Source organism: Suricata suricatta, chromosome 5 (genome assembly GCF_006229205.1).
Source record: "Suricata suricatta isolate VVHF042 chromosome 5, meerkat_22Aug2017_6uvM2_HiC, whole genome shotgun sequence".
Taxonomy (NCBI): Eukaryota; Metazoa; Chordata; class Mammalia; order Carnivora; family Herpestidae; genus Suricata; species Suricata suricatta.
Window position 1 is genome coordinate 94,356,653 of NC_043704.1, and position 23,575 is coordinate 94,380,227.

Sequence of the window (23,575 nt, forward strand, 5' to 3'; positions counted from 1 at the left end):
CATTTCAAGGAGGCCCTGAACCATCACACCCCGATAACCTGCCTTTGGGTTTCTGACTCTCAAAATAGTGTGAAATGTTATTTTGGGCAGCTAAATCTGGGAGTAACTTGTAATGCTGTTGTCATAAATCACTAATACCAGAGGTGGGGGTAGAGGAATAAGGGAAAGACGTGAAAGCAAGAGAACGTATCATGGAAGAAAATCATCACAAAACACTGGTATGTTCTGCACCTGAAATATTGCATAAAATGTCTTATTTTAGGGGCACCTGGGTGGCTCAGTCAGTTAAGCATCTGACTTCGGCTCAGGTCATGATCTCACCATCTCACTGCTCATGAGTTCAGGCCCCACATTGGACTCTGTGCTGACAGCTCAGAGCCTGGAGCCTGCTTTGGATCATGCGTGTCTCTCTCTGACCCTCCCCTGCACTTTCTCTGTCAAAAATAAACAAACACTTTAAAAAATTAAAATGTCTTATAATTTTACAAAGATTTCTCAATCATTTAGTGTATCACAAATAATAGACTTTAAAGGAACAAATGGAGAAAATGCCAATCTTAAGGGACAAGAAATTTGAGCTCACACAGGATATTAAAATGGCTTGAATCAGTTTCATTGGCATTAAAAGTTTTTATTCAGAATTTAATCCACAATCTATACAAGTTATTTACAGGGCATGAAAATGGAAAACAGCACAAAATACGATTGAGGTATAAGCTGAGAGCACAGTATGTCATGTTTCAATAAATATAATTCAAAATTTGTAAACTAAGTGACCAGATAGATGAGTCTTGTTTATAGTAAAACCATATAAAATATTTATTTCACGTGAGGTAGAGGACAGTTTTGTGTCATGTGATGCAACCAACCACAGCAATTTTAACCATAAAACTGTACATCATTGGCAAAATTTTAAATTGAATTATGGTCAGTATAGTCAACAACTTGTTTCAATAGTTGCAAAACAGGTATTTCATTTACTGCCTTCACAGGTTAGAAATTCAGAAATAACTTAAGACTACTGTGTTGGCTTAAAATCATCAGGATAAGCAAATACTTCTAACAGGATGGTTAAAAGCAAGTGTATTTTATGTTTCCCAAACTAGAACTCCCCCCCAAGTTGTCCTAGATTAAGCAATTCTTTTAGCAGGATGTTTTTACTAGAACTACTTTAAGTATGCTGTGCTTTTTTTTCAAGTGAGGTATCTATATTGAAGAAAAAATCTTATAAATTTCTTTTACATTCAACTAACTTAATACACTATTTTGTTTTCTGGGCTTAATTTTTAAATTTCAGTTTTTACATTTGATCACTTTCTAATTCAAAAACAGTAGCACTATATAAGACATTTAAGTCTATTACTAAAGAAACAGGCTCCAGGTTGCATTATGCAGTTTAGAAGCCATCTAAAATGGAAAGATTTTATCTAAAAAAAATTTTTAAAGGAAAGAAAAAAAACTGTCCTTTTAAAAAGACACAATACAGAATACCCATACAAATTTCTTCCAATAATGGAAATGCTTCAGCATCCTATAATAGAAAAAAAAATTCAAGCTGTTTATTCAATCCCACAATGTATAATACAGCAGTAATGTGTCTCTTATTGCTGACAGCTTCAATAAAAATTAACAAGTAGTTCTAAGCACGGAAATAGATGTACAGTATGAGCACAACTTTTCATTATATGATTTTTAATGTCCTGTCGTGCAGATTAAATGCATAAGAGCAAATGAAAATGTGGATTTTCCCCCATGCTATCAAAACGTAAGTTATTGAGAAGAAAATTTTAGAAGCTGATCAAAAGCCTTCAGCATGAGCTTTACAATTAATTTTAGGGAAATACCTTGAACACACTTCCTATTACTCGAGTTTCCTTACCATTCTACTTTCCTTTAAACAGAAGCCATAGATGTACAAAGAAATTGGTGGTTCTGACATGACTTCTGAAACATATGGATAACCTGCAAATATCACTGTGCTCAATCTATTTCACTTACTTTTGCACCTGGTTTTTAATTCAATATGTACAAATGTTTTATATCTCAATTGGTAATATATTAAATATGCTATAAAATTAGTTCAAGAAGCATAAAACATCCTGACTCTCATGGACACAGAAATTCAAGCAAAAGAATATGCTTTACGAAACTAAAGCACAAGCCAAACTTACGTGGTTGGTCAAATCTTTTGATAGTGTTACAAGTTGCATTTGTGAAATCAGGGTTGTTTAGAGCTTCCTCAATGACAGCAGGTTTTACATTTACTACCTTTATAGATTTGGTACCTTTTTCTAATAACGTTTAAAGTATAGAAACTATCATCACCCAAATTAAACATCATCCATCACCCAGTATGCTAACATTCTATCGTTTCTTCCTTCTTAAGATCTCTAGCACTTTTGCTAGGCCATTCCTTTAATGAAGCTTTTTAAAGTAAATATATTTATATTTTTCCTAAAAAGAATATTACAAAATCTGAGGAAAAATCTGCTTGCCTAATGAATTGGCACACAAAAACTAACACCAAAACAAACTTTAAGCTAGCAACCAACACACAAAATGAGCATGCAAAGTATAGAAGAATAAGTTTATATGGATAAGGTATTTTAGCAGAGGCCACTTTAAAAGTATTACAAAATCTCTCTATTCCCAAGCTATGTGGTGCAGTTTAACTTAAAATTACTTTGAATGAGATAGGTTTAATATTTACAATTGACTAAAAAGCTCTATTTTCAAGGAAACTAGACATAAACTTATGGCACATCAGTGTATCTTCTGGAAAATGAAAACCATACAATTTCATGTGGCAAGTTTTCCTTATGCAAAATACTAGAAAAAATATTTCTTTAGTCAATTCTAAATCAAGAGTTTATAATTTAAAGGTGTTTAAGCATTGCTTAGAATTTTAAAATATCTCAAATCGCAATTTATTTTAGAAGTTTTGTGCTAAAGCTTAGTAAGCTTGTCATTTATTAAGTAACATAAGCACAAAGATGTTTACTATATTAGAAAAATGAAACTATAGGGGCTTGAGTTCATCTCCGAAAAACCTTAACTGTGACACAACTGAAATAACTTTATCATAAAATGTCTTCATGATTTTTCTTTCTGCAGATCCAAATAAAAGGTATTAGGAGGTTATATCATTTTTAACGTTTGCTTCTGTATGTCATTTTAACATCTGTTCCTCCTTGAGGAGACTCCAAGAATCAACAAATTAAATTGCAGGGTTAATATAGTAAAATTTAAATGAAAAATAGAAAATACACATCTAGATCACACTCTAATAAAGAAACTATACTTTGAGAAATACAAAAATTCCTTTAGGATATGTAAGTACCATTAAGCAAAATGTGAAAATAACTGGCTGAATGATAACCTACTGCGTTTTAAGTTCTATACCAGTAGAGAATCTATCGTCTATACTGGGAATAGTATATAGCCTTAACTCTAGCTGATTTATTTTAAAAATAAATTTAGCTCTCAAGTAATTCATACAGTACCCTACATGAGAACAGAAACATAAAATTCCTGGAATAATAATGTCAGTAAATGGTAGCTTCAGGAAACTGCCTTTAAAAAATACATACTAAGAATTTTACCTAGTATTTTTTTAAGCCAAGAATTAAATATGAAATTTGTCATTAAAGAATGACAGACTTTTCTGTGCAAAAAAAAAAAAAAAAAAAAGTGCAGAAGATTTGCCCTTACCCCAAACTATGGAATTTCTTTGACTTCTAAAAATTATCTAAAAACCTTTTAGTAGCAGGTAACTAAACTTCCCTATATTAACCTATCATATACTATCAGATGACTGTAAATTCCTGATCTTGATATTAAGTAATAATTGAAAATGGTCCATTCGTGCAAATATTGGTAAGACTTAACATTTAAACATACAAAAATCCAAAATAACCTTCAAGGTATTTAATATTTTACAATTTAAGGAAAAACAAACCCACTAAGGAAAACAAATCTATTATATAAATTTCGGTAAGACCCATAACTACATATAAAAACTGTACAGGAGGATTATGGATTGTATACAAACTGATATACATCAATGGTATCAGTTTTTCTCAAGAACATTAATATCTTCATACCGCTATGAACAACATAAACAAAAGTTTAAAAATTATTACATTTTATTCCCTCTCTAAAGTTGCTACATAAAAAAATTCTAAATACAGCCACATTTAACCAAAAAACAACAACAACAACAACAACAAATTACAACCACTTCTTGTGTTTTAACAGCAGTGTAGAACAAAGTATTTATCTTTCCTCATTATATCTATGGGGTGTGCTATAACCTCATCAATGAAATTCCTCTTTTGACAACATGTCTCTTAAGAGACATTAAAAAGAAGAGAACTGGTGAAAATTCATTAATATAAACCAAATAAAAGCAAATTTTATATATAGTAAGTAAACTATATCAATTTAGAAAGGATATTATGTTAATGAAAAAAATGGAGATTCAACTCCTTCAATAGCTCTATATATTTGAAATGGGAAGCCACCAATGTATGTAAAATTGAGTGTGAAATATGGATAACAAAACTGACCACAACTATCCATCACACAATACAGCTTTTAAAAAGTGTACAACAGCTAAATTTGCAATAGAAATCTAGGCAGATTATCTAATAATTGAAACCATGTACTACTGTTACTAAGCTGATTGAAAAAAATGTACAAAGAAACATACATTTTCATTCATTTGGAAAATGTAAAAATTTATGTACTAATATATAATCTCTTCACTTTGATCTACAAATGGATAGAACGCCTAGTTATCTTCATGCAGACAAGTTATTCAGAATTCAATAACCAAAGCAAACAAACAAAAACAAAAATAAACCCTGTTGGGAATACAAAGGTGAATCTCTTCAAAGGTTTCTATTCTTTAGCAGTCTTTGATGATTTCAAAATTTGCAGCTTCAGCTCTTTTATCATCATCTCTAACTTCTGTCTTGCCTCCCGTTCCTGTCTGAGTTCATCTTGGAGTTCTTGCCTATCAGCCTCCGCGTGGTCCAGTCTCTGCCTCAGTTCTGCCAACTGTGGGATTTAAAAGACTGTCAGTATTCATTTAGTTTTGCTTTTCCATTTAATCCTCAAATCCTGGCAAAGACCTACTTTCAATATACGTTTTATAAAATGAACTATTTCATACATATTACAATCTCTCGAATAATATTATTTGTCTGACTTTGACATGACTCTGAATTAAAAGAAAAACAAAGGGTTAAGAGAACACCTAGAGCACTTTCATTATACACTGTGGTGTATCTCTCACACGGCCTGCTCATCTTCCCCAGTGAGCTACTCTTCATTTTTGTTCGAGTGCTTTTGAACATAGTGGGCAATAGTTCACGTCTGTTAATTTGTTGATGTGAAAGCCCATATTCTCCATTAAGATAATATAACATTTGATATTTAGAGAGCTAGAGACTAGCAATTTGGGCAACAAAATTACAGAAAACTAATGAAAGCTTAATAAAGCAATCAAAATAAATCATCTTGGATGATACAGCTTAAACCTGTGTTTAACATAATTACCTATTTTAAATCTTGCCCAATGAAATGAGCTTGACAAAAATTAATTTCTTTAATAGAGAAGGTACTGACTTCAATTTCCACACTGAAAGGGCAACATTATACAAACTGTGTAATTCTTACCTGTGCTGCATATTCAGCCTCTTTGTCTTTTTCTAAATTTGAATCACAGGTACATTTTTGCTTCATTACCTGCTCTAATTTTTTCTCTAAGTCTTTCTGTTCAACATAAAATTCTTCCATTCTCTGAGCATGTTCATTCTGCAAAGATTCAAGCTCTTTCTGTAAATTCTGCTGTTCTTCAGTGAGTTCCTTCATAGCTTTTGAACTACTCAACATTTCAACTTCCTATAATATAAAGAATTATAATACAATTTTTATTTTATTTTCATCATGCTAAAAATTGCAATTCTGGAAAAACATAGGTCAGGAAACATCTAAAATTTGGCTGTCATCAGTTTTATATAGAAGTAATTATCTTGAAAAATGCTCTAAAAATGTAAAAGAAAATTGCTTTTAAGTATAAAACTCTAAACAATCTTAAACACATTTATAAATCTCTTTTTTCTTAAAGATATGCAAAAGTATCTTTTCATAGTAGACTATCATTTAGAATTTACCATCTGAAGTTGTTGCTTCTTTTGCAAAATTGTGTTCAGTTTTTCCTGTTGTTTTACATAAGTTCTCATTACTTCTTCCATGATTTTCCCCTTATCATCCTCACAAATGATGTCTTTGACAAGAAGTGGAGATGGAGCTGCAATATCATGGTCAGTTCCTGCCTTGCTTGTGTCTCTGATGAAATTACAATTGGTAGACTCAGGTTTCTTTTTACTTGTCGAATTATTTGAGATTGATGGATCTTTGAGAGGCAAAAATGAAGTAACAAAACATGAGCATCACTGTTAAAAAGTCACTAGAACAACCCACAAATGAAAAATAATTTCATTTACAAACAAAATAAAAAATAATAAAATACTTAATAAATTTAAGAAAAGAAGTATAAGACTGGTACAATGAAAACTATGCAATAAAACATTATTGAAAGAAGTGAAGAAATAAATAAATAAAAAGGTATCCTATGTTCATGGATTGTAAGACTTAATACAGTTAAGATGGGGTCATGAACTAAATGTTAGTGACCACAAAATTCAAATGTTGAAATACTAATGCCCAACGTATTAGGAGGTGGGGACTTTGGGAGATAATTAGGTCACAAGACCTATGATGGAATCTATGCCCTTAAAAAAGAGACTCCAGAGACCTCTCCTGCCTTTTCCATCATGTGAGGACTTCCATCATGTGTCTGAGGAGAACACAGACATTTATGAACCAGGAAGCAGGCCCCTGCCAGACACCAAATCTGCTGATGCCCTGATCTTGGACTTCCCAGCCTCCAGAACTGTAAAAAATAAATGTTTGTGGTGTAAGTCACCCAGTCTATGGTATTTTTGTTATAGCAGCCTGAAAAGAATAAGACAGATGGTAATACTCCCCAAAGGGATCTACTTTTTCTATGCAATTCCTATCAGAATCCCACCTGACTTGGTGGCAGAAATTGACAAGCTGATTCAGAAACTCATATGAAAATGCAAGGAATCCAAAATAGTCAAAACTATCTTGAAAAAGAACAACAAGTGTGTAGGACTCACAATGCCCAATTTCAAAGCTTATTACAGAGCTACAGAAAGTAAGACTGTGTGTTGTACTGGCATAAACATAGAGTCCAGAAATAAACCCATACTTTCATGGGCCACTGGCATTTGACAAGGGCACCAAAACAATCCAATAAGGAGAGAATAGTCTTTTCAACAAATAGTGTTGGGACAACTGTATTCGTATACAAGGAGTGAGGTTGAACCTCACACTGTATGTAAAGCTTAACTCAAAACAGACTGAAGACCTAAATGTAAGAGCTAAAACTTTTGTATGCACATCTTTGTGACCTTGAATTCAGCAATGGTTTCTTAGATATAACATTACATAAGTAATCAAAGAAAAAATAAATTGGACTTCATCAGAACTTAAAACTTCTGTGCTTCAAAAAACACTAACAATAAAACGAAAAGACAACTGACAGAATGGCATGTCATATATCTGATACAGGCCTACTATCCAGAATCTGTAAAGAATGCTTACAAGTCAACAGTAAAGAGACAAATAAACCAAAATAAAAATAGGCAAAAGATCTAAAGAGAGTCAATAAAACATGGAAAGGCACTCAATATCATTAGTCATTGGAGAACTGCAAATCAAAACCAAGATATACCACTTTACAATCATTAGGATGGCTATCATCAAAAGACAACAATATCAAGTGTTGACAAAGATGTGCAGAAAATGGAACACTCATACGCTGCTAGTGAAAAAGAAAATGGTACAGCTGCTTTGAAAAACAGTTTGGCAGTCCCTCAAGATGTTAAATATGATCCAGTCATTTCACTCCTAAATATATACCCAAGAGAAATGAAAAAACATGTCTACATTAAAATGTGTGCATAAGCGTTCACAGTAGCATTACTCATTATAGCCAAAAAGTGAACACATTTGAGGTGCATGCAGGCTCACTCAGTAGAGCATGTGACTCTTAATCTCAGGTCATCAATTCAAGCCCCAAGATGGGTATGGAGCCTACCTTTAAAAAAAAAAAAAAAAAGTGGACACAATTCAATGTCCATCAACTAATGAGTAGACAAACAAAATTTGGTATATTTATCTATACAACAGAATACTACTAAACCATAAAAAGATAACAAGTACTAAATATCCTACGACAACTAAGAAAATATTATACCACGTGAAAAGCCAGACAATAAAAGGTCACATATGATATGATCTCTTTTATATGATATGTCCAGAATAGGCAAATCAATAAAAACAGAAAATAAATAGAGGCTGGAGAAAAAGAATGGGGAATAACTTCTAATGGACTACATGGTTTCCTTTTGGGGTGAGAAAAATGTCCTAAAATTCAGCTGTACTGTTGAACAACTTTATGAATTTACTGAAAGTCACAAGACTGTACAGTCTGGGGCGCCGGGGTGGCTCAGTTGGTTAAGCGTCCGGCTTCGGCTCAGGGCTCATGGTTCGTGGGTTCAAGCCCTGCGTCGGGCTCTATGCTGACAGCTAGCTCAGCCTGGAGCCTGCTTCAGATTCTGTGTCTCCCTCTCTCTCTGTGACCCTCCCCTGCTCATGCTGTCTCTCCCTCTCTCTCAAAAATAAATAAAACATTAAAAAAAATTTTTTTAAACTGTATAGTTTAAAAGGGTATATTTTATGGTATATGAACTATATCCTAACAATTTTTTAAAAGTCATTACAATTAATTTAGGAAATATAATGCAAATAGGACTTAATAGTATGTTACTTATTATTTATCCCCATTTAAATCCAAAGAAAGTTGAATTTTAAAGATGTCAAAATTAAGGTACAGAACCTCCCCTGCCCCCAAGAGTCTTCAACTACTTCAAGAAAGCTGTGACAATTATCACACTTGCCTAAGCTACAAGCAAAACTCTGCTGCTGTAAAGAGGGTAAAAGAGGCAGCGTTTGTGCAGACATGTCGTTTGGTCCACAGTACTTTTCTTTTTTTTTTTTTAATTTTTTAATGTTTATTTTTGAGAGAAAGAGAAAGAGACACAGTGTGCAAGTGGAGGAAGGGGCAGAGAGAGAGAGAGGAAAACAACAGAATCTGAAGCAGGATCCAGGCTCTGAGCTGTCAGCACAGAGCCTGATGTGGGGCTCAAACTCACAAACTGAAATCATGACCTGAGCCAAAGTCGGACACTTACTCGGCTGAGCTACCCAAGTGCCCTGGTCGATGGTACTTTAAAAGCCACTGGAACCAGGCAGTTTTTCTATTTTTCTTCAGATGTCCAGCCAGCACTCTGCTTTTATGCCATCTGCTTGGCTCTCACTCACTCACAGCTAGGAGTTCTCACTCCTTGCTTATCCCATGACAAAGTTTCCCTGAGTCCTATACCTCACTACTCTTACATACAGCTTAGCAGTAGTATATGGTTTCTCAGTTCACAGAGCTTTTAAAAAGGACCTTCTGAAGAAAATTGACAGCAAAAAGAAAAAAAAAAGGCAGGAAAGGAAAAGATATAGTCCTACAAAAGTCACCTGCAGTATGAAACCATGCAGCCTACATGCCTATATCATTAGCTGCTAGAGCTATCATTGTGCTAAAAAAAAAAAAAAAAACATAGCAATGGAGGTTCTAAGTCATCACTCAAGAGTTTTCAAAGGTGTGGGTTTTTTTTTTAAAGATAAAAGCTTCAATTATCTAGAAAATTCTCTTAAATAGAAATCTTCTTTGAAAATGCTGAATAGGGACACCTGGGTGGCTCAGTCCCTACCCAATCTCTGTCTCTCTCTGTCTCTCAAAACTAAATCAACGTTAAAAAAAAAAAAAAGAGAGAGAAAAAAAAGAAAATGGTGAATAAACATGTTTATTAGATATTTGATTTTAAAAAATAATTTCTGAATACTTACCTACACGGCTACATAATTCTCTACTTGTTTTCAAATCCATTTTCTCCTGTTCCTCTAGTGAGACATCTGGATAAGATACCACTTTTTGATGTTTCCCGCTACTATGAGGTTTTTCTGATGGTCTTGGTATGGACCTACTGGTCTCTGTCTTTGTGACCTCTTTAGACTGGGATCCAGCAGAAGTAAGCGACACATTTGGTGCAACCACTTTATCACACATGTATAAGTAGTAGCTAAAAATAAAGAAAGGCAAAATAAGACACATACTACACTTGGGTAAAAAAGCAAAATACATTAAATTTATTTCTCTCATTAAAATTTTTTACATTAAAACAGACAACATAACTCAGAAAATAAGGGTCACAGAAGAGAATTCTTTAAAAATTCAGCACTCTAGGTGGTAAGTGCAAAATTATGAGTAATTTTTGTTATTTTTCAAAAAGTAATTTCTATTCATAAAGAGATACTTACAGGGAAAGAAAATCAGTCTCATCTCTTTCCCTCAAAACCACCTGAGAATTAAAGGCATCAAGCACTTTAGAGCTGTTTAATAGCCCTAAATAGGTACAGCTTATGCTAGAAAGAAAACAGACCATACATATGCTACTTGGAGAACCATTTTCTTGCCTGCCACCTGTCCAAAGCAAGGAATCCTTGCTCTTTGTTGTAGAGAAGCTGATTCAGTTCCACACTATGAGGCTAGGACCTGAGTTACCGCAGGCCAAATCAGGAGCTCCCAGGGCCCTTCAGTCATCTGAATACTGCCCAGCTGCTGGGCAACAAGTCCTACTTGTTTCAAACCCCACAGAGCAATCTTCCTAAAATACTTTAGTACTTCCTAATTTGATAAATATTCAATAGTAAGTTGTGCAAAAATAAGATTGAAGGGATAACTACCAATTTTGCTCAAAGCTTACACAGAATTGTTCAGCAGCTTATCTGAGAGACCTATGGAACAAATTTGAGCTAGATATTGAAGTACCATATCATATAATTAACTGTAACCTGCATAACCTTTAGCCAAAAGATGCAACCATTTAACTGATACTTCATGTCCTAAACCCTAATGATGATCTCCTCTTACATCTGATTTTCTTTACACAGCAATCTATATTGTTTCTCTTTACCAATCACATGAATTCTGCAGATGAAAACTCATTATTCTGCTAAGAAAATGGATTGGTTTAATAATACCGAAAGACTTCAACACAATAGGCATGGCAGGAACTGTGCAAACGTAAGCAAGACAGATTCTTCATCACCATGTTTGGTGGGGGGTCAAGGGAGATATATATTTACAGCAGTAAAAACCTAGGAATCAACAAATAGTTTACATTCTAAGGTGGATTTTTATCAAAAATATGAAAATGAGATCTTGAAGGATGTGGTTACTATGAAAACCTATAAATTTCAAAAATTTATTTGTAAAATATCAAAGTTGCATACCAAACTCTTGAAGAGTTGGTTTACCTCTTAAAGGGAAGGAAATTTTAAAAATTATTTTCAATGTTTACTTCAGGGTGAAAACGAAATGATAAATTCCTAGAAAGAACATAAATGCCAAGAAAAGGCTATCTCAAATATTCAACACAACTTACAATTCATCATCAACAAGCCCAAAACTAAATAACGCATTGACAGAGTCTAGAACAGTAACTGACATAGAGATGTTGAATGAAGGAAGGAAAGAACGAACAAACAAATGAGCCAATTCCCACTCACCTGGGGTGTAAAAATGAATGTGTCTGAGAAACATGGTCGCCTTCCTGCTTTATAACAGGGTACCATGACTGTAATTCCATTTCTGATGATGTATCTATCTGTAGAAAAATGTAGAAGGGAAAAAATTCACTGAGGGAAGATGTGATGGTTAATTGTATGTGTCAACCAGACAGGGCCTTCGGATGTCTCTGGAGAACCCTGACTAATAAGAGTTACATTATTTATGGGGAGCCTGGATGGCTCAGTCGGTTGAGCATCCGGCTTCAGCTCAGGTCATGATCTCGCGACTCATGAGTTCGAGCCCCACGTCGGGCTCTGTGCTGACAGCTAGCTCAGAGCCTGGAGCCTATTTCAGATTCTATGTCTCCCTCTCTCTCTGACCCTCCCCTGCTCACGCTCTCTCTCTCAAAAATAAATAAAACATTTAAAAATTTTTAAAAAAGAATACATTATTTAAGAGTCATCTTCTAACAAGGCAGTCTTTCCTTGAAGTACCAAATCTACCCACTCAAAACATCAACTATCCCATCACAGAAATAGTTTCAGTATGCATGTTTAACATGGATTATCAGAAATGATTTCATAAAATATCATACTTATGGAATCTTTATTTTTAATGGTTTTTAATTTTTTAGTATTTATTTTTTGAGAAAGACAAAGCACAAGCAGGGGAGGGACAAAGAGAGAGAGAGACACAGGATCTGAAACAGGCTCCAGGCTCTGAGCTGTCAGCAGAGAGCTCGATGCGGGGCTCAAACCCATGAACCATCCGATCATGACCTGAGCTGAAGTTGAATGCTTAACTGACTGAGCCACGTAGGCACCCCTATTTTTTTTTAATGTTTATTTGAGAAAGAGCAAGAGAGCATGCAAGCGAGGGAGGGGCAGAGGGAAAGAGAATCCTAAGCAGAATCCCCCACAGTCATGAGATCATGACCTGAGCTGAAATCAAGAGTTGGACACCTAACCAAGCCACCAGGTGCCCCTGGAATCTATTTTTTAAATCCATTTTAAATAGCACCTTGTAAATGTACAGCATTGGTAAGTTCTGTGATTCTTGTTGCTGCTACAATCAGCTAGAATATACCCTTCCCTATGGTATTTAATGGATTAGATAACATACTATAGCAATAAATATTTTGCCAAGGGAGTGATGTCCCTACAATGGCAACACAGGTTGCTCCTGACTTTGCACCAACCCCCAAGAAAAACAACTATCATCTATTCAAGAACAAGACATCACTGAGAGAATGCTGTAAGACAGGGGATGGGGGTGGTAAGGCTGAAGCACCCCACTGCACCTCAGAGACCAAGACAGACTACCTTATAAGGATGAATGTTAGCTGAATCTACTGTGGTAATCACTTCACAATATATGTAAATCAAATTATCATGCTGTATGCCTCACACTTAGTGATGTACATCGATTATTTCTCAATTAAACTGGAGGGGGGAAGGTAGATTGATAAAGAATGAATAGGTAGATATATAATAAAAGAAGTACAGTGAAATGTCAAAAAAAATTATTTTTAAAGACAAGGGAACTCATGCAGAGCCTCACAGAGTAACTGAGTGGAGGAATAGAATGTCCAGAAAGACCAAGGCAAATTAAGTCTGCAGGACAGAGAAAGGTGCCCAGAGAGAACTCTACAGATCTGCGGAGGGTTCACCTCAAGAAATTGGCATAGTACCTGAGCAGCACATGCTTGTGAGGAAACTTCTCAAAGCTAGGTCATGCCCTTCTCTGGGCAGCTAATATGGTGACTGATGTCAGGGAGTTAGGAGTCTGAAGAGGCAGTCATTTTGTCCTAATATGGCACAACTCAAATGGACATTATTCACTCCACAGCTCCCTGCCAACTTGGTTGAAACACTGATGGGACTGCACTGCACATGTTTACCTTCCCTCTACCCAGTCTTGCTCCCACTCCCTTCCTTTCACCGGCAACTGATCTCTAATAAATATCACAACACCACCACAAAAGCTTGCCAGGCTAAACTACTTTACTATTTCCTCATAAACTGTACCTGTAAATAAAGGAAAGGGAGAAGGTAACTTGCTACTTAATCAGCATCTACATGATAAGCAGTTTATACATATTACTTAATTCTAACAATAACTTACAATAAGCAGGTAGCATGATCTCCATTTTACAGATTAGAAAAGTGAGGTTCAGAAACTGAGAAAGATGGGGTGCCTGGGTGGCTCAGTTAGTTAAGCATCCAACTTTGTCTCAGGTCATGATCTCAGGGTTTGTGGGTTCAAGCCCTGCATTGGGCTCTGTGCTGACAGCTCAGAGCCTGGAGCCTGCTTTGGATTCTGTGTCTCCCTCTCTCTCTCTCTGCCCCTCCCATGCTCATGCTCTGTCTCTCTCTCTCTCTCTCAAAAATAAATAAATAAACATTGAATCTGCAAAAATAAAAATATGACCTCTATTTGTGGGAGGTCAACATTTTGGTTAAAAATGTACAAGGAGGGCACCTGTGGGGCTCACTCAGTTGAGCCCCCTCTTGACTTCAGCTCATGCATGATCTCATGGTTTGTGAGCTCGAGCCTCACTTAGGTCATGATCTCACGGTTGGTGAGTTCAAGCCCCGCTAGCAGCATGAAGCTGCTTGGCATTCTCTAGCCTTCTGTGCTCTCTGCCCCTCCCCTGCTTGTAAGCACCCAAGTGTGCCCTCTCTCTCAAAATAAGTAAATAAACTTTAAAAAAAAAAAAAAAGAACGGACAAGTAATTTGAAAAACTAACAAAACCACAAGATTAAGGGAAATAAAAATATTTTCAAAGGATTTACGAGTTCAGTATTCAGTGAGGGCCCCTAGGCTCTTAGGTACACTTAAAAAAAAAAAAAAACACCTTGATCAATTCTAAAGTACAGAATCTGTAAAATCAAATGTTTATTTATAAAATAAGCCAATCACTTGTTTACATAGTTTCTCAGCCTATAACTTAGTTCAACAAGTAAATTGCTGGTAATAATAATACTAAATAATAGATGCCAGGTGACAAGTGACAGCCTAAGGAGAGGACAATTACAAGATGCAAACACAAAAACAGATTCAAAAAACAAGACAATCTGAGGACTTCATCATAGACCAGGGCAAATAATTTAATATCTCTCACTTGTCCCCTACCTTCACAAGAGAGTACAGAAACTGATGTTTAAGAAGTCTTGAGTTAACATGACATAGTTAAATTATATTCTATAACATACCAGATATAAATAGTATACTGTTAACATATATACCTACCACTTAGAAAGACTGAAAACTATTTAAGACATTTTAGAATTCAGGGAAAAGGTTGAAGTTTTAAAAAAACACAGTGCTGAAAAGAGTAGCTTCATCATCCAGAAAACTCACTTAGAACATTTTTCATCCAAACACTGTATGACAAGAGGTGTTAATAAGCATGGTTAAGCTCACTGTAACAAATCAATGAAATGTAAGAGCAGCAAAGGTACCTGGGTGCTCAGTCGGTTAAGTGTCCAACTCCGTTTCAGCTCAGGTATGATCTCATGGCTTTGAGATCGAGCTGGATGTCAGGCACTGTGCTGAGCGTGCAACCTGCTTGGGATTCTCAATCTCTCTCTCTCCCTCTCTCTCTCTCTCACTTTCTATGCCCCACACCTACTTGTGCATGAGTATTCTCCCTCTCAAAATAAATAGATGTTAAAAAAAAAAAAAGATCAGCTTGAATTAAATTGGAATTTATTTTCCAGAAGTCATTTGTTAAACTCATTATTTAGAAAATAAAGACAGCTCCACTTTAAATCAGTTGTATATCCCAAACAATTCTGGATGTACTGCCCAAGATATCAGTTGCCTCAATTTTTTAATTAAAATTACCAAAATTGAGACATTTTCAAAAGTTTTTTCTTGAAAGTTTTTTTAATGTTTATTCATTTTTGAGAGAGAGAGAGCATGTGCGTGGGGGTAGGGCAGAGAGAGAAGAAGACAGACTATGAAGCAGGCTCCAGCCTCTGAGTTGTTGGCACAGAGCCCGAAGTGGGGCTCAAACTCACAGACCATGAGATCATGACCTGAGCCAAAGTCAGGCACTTAACCAACTGGGCCACCAATGTGCCCCCAAAATTTTTTCTATCATAGATATCTGGAATTTCAAATCTCCAGAATAGCAAGTTTAAACTTTTCTTGACTTGAAATATGACTAAATTTTGATCAAGTTCATTTCAAAATTCTACAGCTTGATCTGTGTGTTTTACTATTTTATTCATGATCCAGAGACAGTGCATATTTCTAGATCTCTAAACTTCAGATGCCACCATAAAGAACTGCTAGCATTTTAAATATCCATCTCTCTCTAATGTCTGTCTTTTACTTTATTTTCTAGTCTCACACAATCCAACTAACAGAATCACAGTTGAGGGATTTTAGAGAAACCTTTAGATCACCTAGGGCAGTCCCCTAGCCAAGGTCTGAATTCCCTATTCAGAATCCCTGACAACTGGCTATCCAGCCTCTGCTTGTACAGCAGCTTTAGGTCAAGGGCCATCTTCCTTACTTTTGTGTATTTTCAGTACCTAGCACCATGCCTGGCATGTAGAAGGAACTAATAAATACTTGTTGAATGAATCCTGAATGACAGCTTAGCTCATTAATTCCCAGGGTGGCCTTTTATCAGGTTACTCTGCTACCATGAAACTGAGAAAGAAGATAGTCTCTTTCACATTCAATAGCCTTCTACTCCATGAAGTACCAAAGAAGCCCAAGTGTCTCTGGGGAGTATTTTTAAAAATCAGATCTACAAATTAAATAATATAACTGATGGGGAAATAGACAGCACTAACCATGATAAAATGTTGGGATTTAATTTTATCTAACATGTGGTAAGCCATAAACACATTTATAACAACTTATCCTAACTGTGTGTTAAAAACAATTAAGAAAAGCACATATTATACAACAGAATATTCACAGGCATGCCAGATTTTCTCATCTATTCTGCATTTGTGTCAACATACAAATTAGGTCCTCAAAAAAAGAACAATATAATTAAATGGCACAGCAGTATTGCTACTACTGATCAGGAATAAAAACTAGATACCAAGATATGAGCATCTATTGCCTCTTATCTTACTTTTCAAGGTGGGAATAATTTATTTACTTAGCGTTTTTAAACATTAGAATAGAATTCATTACATTACTTGGCAAAGGAGAGAAGTAGATCATTTAGTTATCTTAAGTTAGAACCTTAAACATTTTTAAATGCTTTTATCGCCAACTCCCCCACCATTATCTACCACAAAATGAACAGATGGCATCCTCATCTGAAACACGGGAAAATTTTCAGACATATTATTTCATTCTTTCCCTAAGTCATAAAACAACAAATAACATCTACGAAAGCAAAATTAAACAATCCCAAAATGTATAGAAGAGTAAATTTTAAGGAAGTGAAAATTAGGAAATGTTTTATAAAAATTTCTCTATATTTCAACTTACTGTGTTATATACACATGATCCTTTAATAATCAGATTTCCTAATAAAGAACTATTGTGTTTTGGTAGTACAATGCTTTTTAGCCTCACAATGACAAATAATTAAGAGAACTTGATTTCATTTACCAAAAAAAAAAAAGCAATAAACATGTTAGTCACCACTTTCTGGATACAAATGCAATCCTACCCACTTGGCACTATTCATATATAAACATTCCAATTTGTTTGGACTTTAAAAAAAGAACACCCTTTATACTTCTTAGACTTCTCTCCAATAATAAACTTTGCTTTTAGGTAATAGTCTAGTTTTTAATTATAGTATCAGATTATTATGACCTTTAATTAAATTTGAATGACAAATATTGGTGAACTAAAGAAATCCAGGTAATACCTCAATATATATTGGTAGGATTTCCAAAATCTCTCCAGAAATTAGATTTAAATAAGTTTTAAATACGTAGAAAATTATTTTTTTAATGGAATTTAGAAAGAGCTATAAAAGGTAAATTTTTGCATTGTGGTACTTGCTCCTAAAACATGCATACAACAGACTAGCAGACTGGTAAACTTAACAGACTATTCTAACCCCATGCTTACGCAAGAAATAAAAGATAATGTATATTAAGTATAAATTACTTTGTACAAGCCCACCATAAATCATTAGCAATCCTACTAAACACATGACTGAATACATAGCTAAGCAATAACTCCTTAGGAATAAAGTGAATATATCTGTCAGGGTCTTTTTGCTATGTTATTATCATACTAAGGCATTCAAGTGGTCAATAAATGATTTCAGAAGAACACAAAGACGCCCTACCGCACAGTGGCCAACAACTGGTACTGAAAGAAACTGAATCTCTCACTGAAGGATCAAGTTTCCTCAGTACTTCCAACATGTTGTGAATGAGTGTTTCAACAACTGAAAGAGGTATAGTGTTACAAGGTAGCAAATAGCTACTTAAGAGATTTCAAGGCTTAATCTTGTACCTCACTTCATTGTAACTATTAGAATTAATCAACCTAAAGCAAAACTGAAACAATATGATCTAAGTACCTCCACTAAATTACCAGAATCAGATAAATCTTCTGGAGTTAGAGCAGGATTGCTGCTCCTCCACACTGAAAGATCCACCTATTTCACAAAGCCAATTTTAAGTTTAAAGTGCTCAAAGATGTTCACAGGAAAAGCAAAGGCTCACAATTTTTATAATGTGCAACTATTATACTAAATCCCTTATGGAAATAAAGCCATGTGAAGTTAGTAGTATGGTATCACTTCCTTCACAATGTGAAGGAAAAGGAGCAAACAGGTATAAATCCTGTTAAATTCCTCGTACTTTTCAAAATTAAAAAAATAATTAAGTTTATTTATTTAATCTCTACACTCAATGTGGGTGTGAGCCCACAACCCTGAGATCAAGAGTCACATGTTGCTCTGATTTGAACTAGCTAGGCACCCCTAAAAATAAAAGTCTTTATACTGAAATTCGACAGTGTCCAATCCATTTAATATTACAATAACAGCAATCTCCATGTCATATACATCTTTTCACTAAAATATCTGTATAAATCTAATAAGGTTTTGCTTTTCTAGCCCATTTCAACATATATGCTTTAAAAAAAAATGTTTATTTTTGAGGGAGGGGGGAACTGAGTGGGGGAAGAGCAGAGAGAGGAGACTAAGGATCCCAAGGCAGGCTCCATGCTGATAACAGTGAGCCCAATGCAGGGCTTGAAGAATTCACAAAGCATGATATCATGACCTGAACCAAAGTCAGACACTCAACCTACTGAGCCACCCAGGTGCTCTCCTGCATACATGTTTTTTTAAAAAATTATGATAGGGCACCTGGGTGGCTCAGTTGGTTAAGCTTCCAAGTTTGGCTCAGGTCATGATCTCAGGATGATCATGCATTCGAACATAGGGTTCTGTGCGCAGACAGCTCAGAGCCTGGCACCTGCTTCAGATTCTGTGTCTCCCATTCTCTCTCTGCCTTCCTCCACTCAAGCTCGGTCCTCTGTCACTCAAAAGTAAACAAACCTTAAAAACAATTTTCTTTTCATTTATGATCTCTGGGGTGCCTGGGTGTCTCAGTTGGTTAAGTGTCTGACTTTGGCTCAGGTTATGATCTTGCAGTTCATGGGTTCCAGCCTGGCTTCAGGCTCTGTGCTGACAGCTCAGAGCCTGGGGCCAACTTCAGATTCTGTCTCCCTCTCTGCCTCTCCCTCAATCACACTATGTCTCTTTCTCTCTCAAAAATAAACATTAAAAAAATAAAAATAAAAATTATCTCAGATTATTTTGGCCTTCAATTGATGTATATTGGCAATATCAAAATGAAGATTAATTTTTAATATAGAATTATTTTACTATTTGCAATGTAGTCTATTTTTTATTTTACTCTATTTCATTTTTTTAATGCTGGTGACCCACTAAATTGATTTCATAACCCTCCTGGCCCTTCTCCACTGGGGTTCTCAAGAGACAAGGTCAAATGCTCCAAGGCATCCACTGTATGCAATGAATTAACTTCACTTCAAAGCATTTAGAATGGTAGTTCATACCATCTTTGGGAGAAGTGATGAAACCGTCACTTGGATGGTCTTCTGTAGGGCTTAAATCTCCTCTTGCAGAACCTCAGATGAAAAGGGCTGCATGAGTGACAAACTGCAATCTGAAAAACCTTGCTCTAAGTGAACCAACCTAAAATTGGTCCAAACATATTACTTCAGCAACCATCTTATATTAATAACACTTGTGCATTGTGCAAATACTTTGGCACAGATTTACAAAGCATTACATGTGTAAAGAAATAAACTCCAGTGGTAATTATCACTCTATGTTACGAATATGAAATTATTAATTATGAAATTTTGTTTTCTTCTTTGCACTTGTTTAGGATTTACTACCATGGGCCTATATTGCTTTCATAACCACACCCAAAAAAGTTTTTAACACAGAATAAAAGCCCTAGTGTTACCAAAATGATCTTTAGTGAGTTTCCTAAACTTTCATATTCATATTCTTTGTCCCCATTAGATAAGCAAAATACATACTTTTTTAGTGCTATTTGAAATCTCAAAACAAATTCAATACCACAAATAAAAACAAAATGGGCTTTGCTTTAAAACTAAGCCTGTTTTTCTCCTCAAAAATCATTGGTAACTACAGGGCTAGTAAGACTTTTCAGTTACTCCAACCTTTATTAAACATCTATACATTCTAGATTCAGAAACTAGAAGATAAAGTCCTGCCTAAGGGGCTTCCATTTAGTCTTTATGTACATATTTCTGGGACCCACTTCTAAGTCTGGAAATCAATATCAGTTTTATTTTTTTTATTTTTTTAAATGTTTTTTTATTTATTTTTGAGAGACAGAGAGACACAGCTAGGCAGGGGAGGGTCAGAGAGAGAGGAAGACACAGAATGCAGAGCAGGCTCCAGGCTCTGAGCTAGCTGTCAGCACAGAGCCTGATGCGGGGCTCGAACTCACCACCATGATATCATGACCTAAGCCAAAGCTGGACACTCAACCGACTAAGCCACCCAGGCACCCCTCAATATCAATTTTAAAGTAATTTATAGCCTTCCTATTCATTCCTTTTTCTGCCCAGCATGGTACTGTAATACTTTAATTAGTGAATGAAGCAAGTCTCACCTTAAGAAAAGGCTTAGAGTTTAATTATATACCTTTTTGCTTCTCATAGTCTAATAAAATCCTTAAATTATTTTAAGTATACGAACCCTCATTAGACCAAAATTTCTGCATGTGGACAAAATACAGGTTCCAGTCATTACTAAAGCTATTCCCAAACTAGTTCTACCTCTTTATTTGAACAAATGAGTTTTGCTCTACACTTTCCTCTCCCAGAATACTAAAGGGATTGAAATTAACCCGATTCTTGATTACCTCCTTGTCCCTATTCCAGTGGCATAAATTATAATGTATGCATAGGTATGAGGACATTACTGGCTGCCTCTACGCTGATTCAGGTGCACCCTTTTTCTTCTTCCTTGAAGTTTCTTAATTTTTCCTAGACCAAAAAAACTTGTAGGGTTTTTTTTTTTATCACCAGCCTTTTTAAAAATGTTAACATTTATCAATGTTTTACCTTTTTTTAATCGTAAAAACAAATATACGCTCTATATTTCCTGAACCATAAGGGGGCACTATTCCCAAAGCCATTCAAAGATTTCATTGAAACGTCCTTATAACATAATTCTTATAATAGACCTGTTTTGTACTTTCTTCTTGCATATTTCATTTTAATAATTAAATATCCCACTAGTATAATAACTGTGTACAAATAACTAAGTGTGGGATATATTTGGGAACACATTACTCAGTTATCTTATTTGTGTTAGAGATGTCTTCACATAATTCCAGTAAGATGTTTGGGGAAAGGAAAAGCCCCCAAATACATATTAGTAAATATTTTGATAATAGTTTGAAGTACCATCCTGCATTTCTAGACTTTTACCTTCCAAAATACTTTCACTTCCATTCTCTCATTTGATCAGTTATCTCATTTAACGGTTGATTTGCAAATTACATTGTTTACTTACAGATCAAACCATTATTTTTCCAAAAACCTCCCAAATATCCTAAAATATAATACAGTGTATTATTCTTCAAAAATGTATTCAGTTTAAAAAAAAGATTTCACTGATTGCCTCTGATGTACCAAGCACTAAACTACATTTTGGGAAAACAGGAAAAAGAGTCTCTAAACATATGAAGTCAATTATTAATTTTAAAAAATTAGACAAAAATAGTCACACTAGTTGGGCATATGAGCACAAATACTTCATCTGATTCTAACCTTATCCCCACTTCATCAAAATTTATGCTTATCACAAAATGCAAACAATACCACTGATGTAACAAATTACCAACAAACTGGCCACAACTATTACTGAAATACATTTTGTCTCAACACTACTCTATGTAGTCGCCCATTTTCTGTAGGGTATTTCCTTACCTTATTTAGGTTTGGACTAATATATGCACTTCCTAAACAGAAAAAAAAAAAAAACCAGTTTACAAGATGGGAGAATTTTTTTGTACTATTATTATTCCAATGACCTCTGTAGAAATGATGAACTGGAAGGAAAATGCAAAGCTAAAAATAGTAAATGTTTAATAGGCTTTAAAAAAAAAAGCTTAAATTGATGTCTTTAGGTTATATATGTGCATCATAATCTATTTCTTTCCTAAGCAAATTAAATACCATATTATTTTACTTACCTAAGAGTAGTCAAATCTGAATGTTAGAAATCTAAATTTTAATATTTTTTTAAAAATATAAGGGCAGGGGCGCCTGGGTGGCTCAGTTGGTTAAGCGACCGACTTTGGCTCAGGTCATGATCTCATGGTTCGTGGGTTCGAGCCCCGCGTCAGGCTCTGTGCTGACGGCTAGCTCAGAGCCTGGCTCCTGTTTCAGATTCTGTATCTCCCTCTCTCTCTCTCTGACCCTCACTTGCTCTCTCTGTCTCTCAAAAATAAATAAAAAACAGAGAAAAACTTAAAAAAGAACAGAGTGTTTAAAAATAATAATAATAAGGGCATACCCATCTTTAACTTAAAGATTTTCTGCCACATATTGTTAAGAGTAAAGGACCACTTATGACTACAAACGGGCTTTTCTAATGTGCTTGAAAATAATCTTAAATATCATGCTTCAAATTTTATTTACAAATGATCAATTTACTTAGCAGCCTTTTTTCTTTTTTCCATAGACAAAAATTAAAGATCAACTAGATCAAAATTAGATCAAATAAGTAATACAACAACCTTACGTCTAACAAAAAGCACAAAAAGCTCAGGTGATACAAAGAAATAAATTGCTTAAGAACATCATTTTACAAAGTCAGCTAGGCAGATCTAAAATCAGTTGTATTTCTTGTCCTGACCTGAGTAAGAAAGACTTCAAAATATACCATTAGTTTCTACACAAATCTAGTTCTTCGCTTAGAACACTGACCTTATACCACTTATTTCTCCCATCTAAATATAACTACTAACTATGCAAATTAAATGGAGCTATTAGTTATGCAAATAATTAGGTGATCATTCCTAATATAATTTCCCTCCTTGGAAATAACAGCTACATTTCAAACAATTGCCTTTTGAGTTTCATAATTTTGGTTTTTTAATTTGGAACAATACTTTAACTAAATTAACTATATAAACATATTGAATTACATTAGCATTCACACTAAACATAAGGTTCTTTACATAAGAGATTAATATATTTGGTTTACTCTTCTATAAAAAAAAAAAAAAAGAAAAGAAAGCCTGTATTGACTTCTTCAAATGAGCTTCCTC

At 34.8% G+C, this 23,575-nt stretch overlaps 1 protein-coding gene across 4 annotated transcripts in view; it reads right to left on the bottom strand.

The window, feature by feature from the left end:
• Positions 1-610: 610 nt before the first annotated feature.
• The window catches only part of SKIL (SKI like proto-oncogene), a 28,946-nt gene continuing 5,981 nt past the window's right edge, over positions 611-23,575 (bottom strand). For 3 of the 4 annotated variants that reach the window (XM_029939890.1, XM_029939889.1, XM_029939891.1), the window contains exons 3-7: positions 11,779-11,876; positions 10,057-10,289; positions 6,180-6,421; positions 5,683-5,907; positions 611-5,061 (exon numbers count right to left, since the gene is read on the bottom strand). In XM_029939890.1, the coding sequence (XP_029795750.1) occupies positions 4,903-5,061; positions 5,683-5,907; positions 6,180-6,421; positions 10,057-10,289; positions 11,779-11,876 (957 nt within the window). In that variant the 3' untranslated portion in view covers positions 611-4,902. The remainder of the gene's footprint in view (positions 5,062-5,682; positions 5,908-6,179; positions 6,422-10,056; positions 10,290-11,778; positions 11,877-23,575) is intronic. The other variant, XM_029939892.1, reaches the window with a different exon arrangement.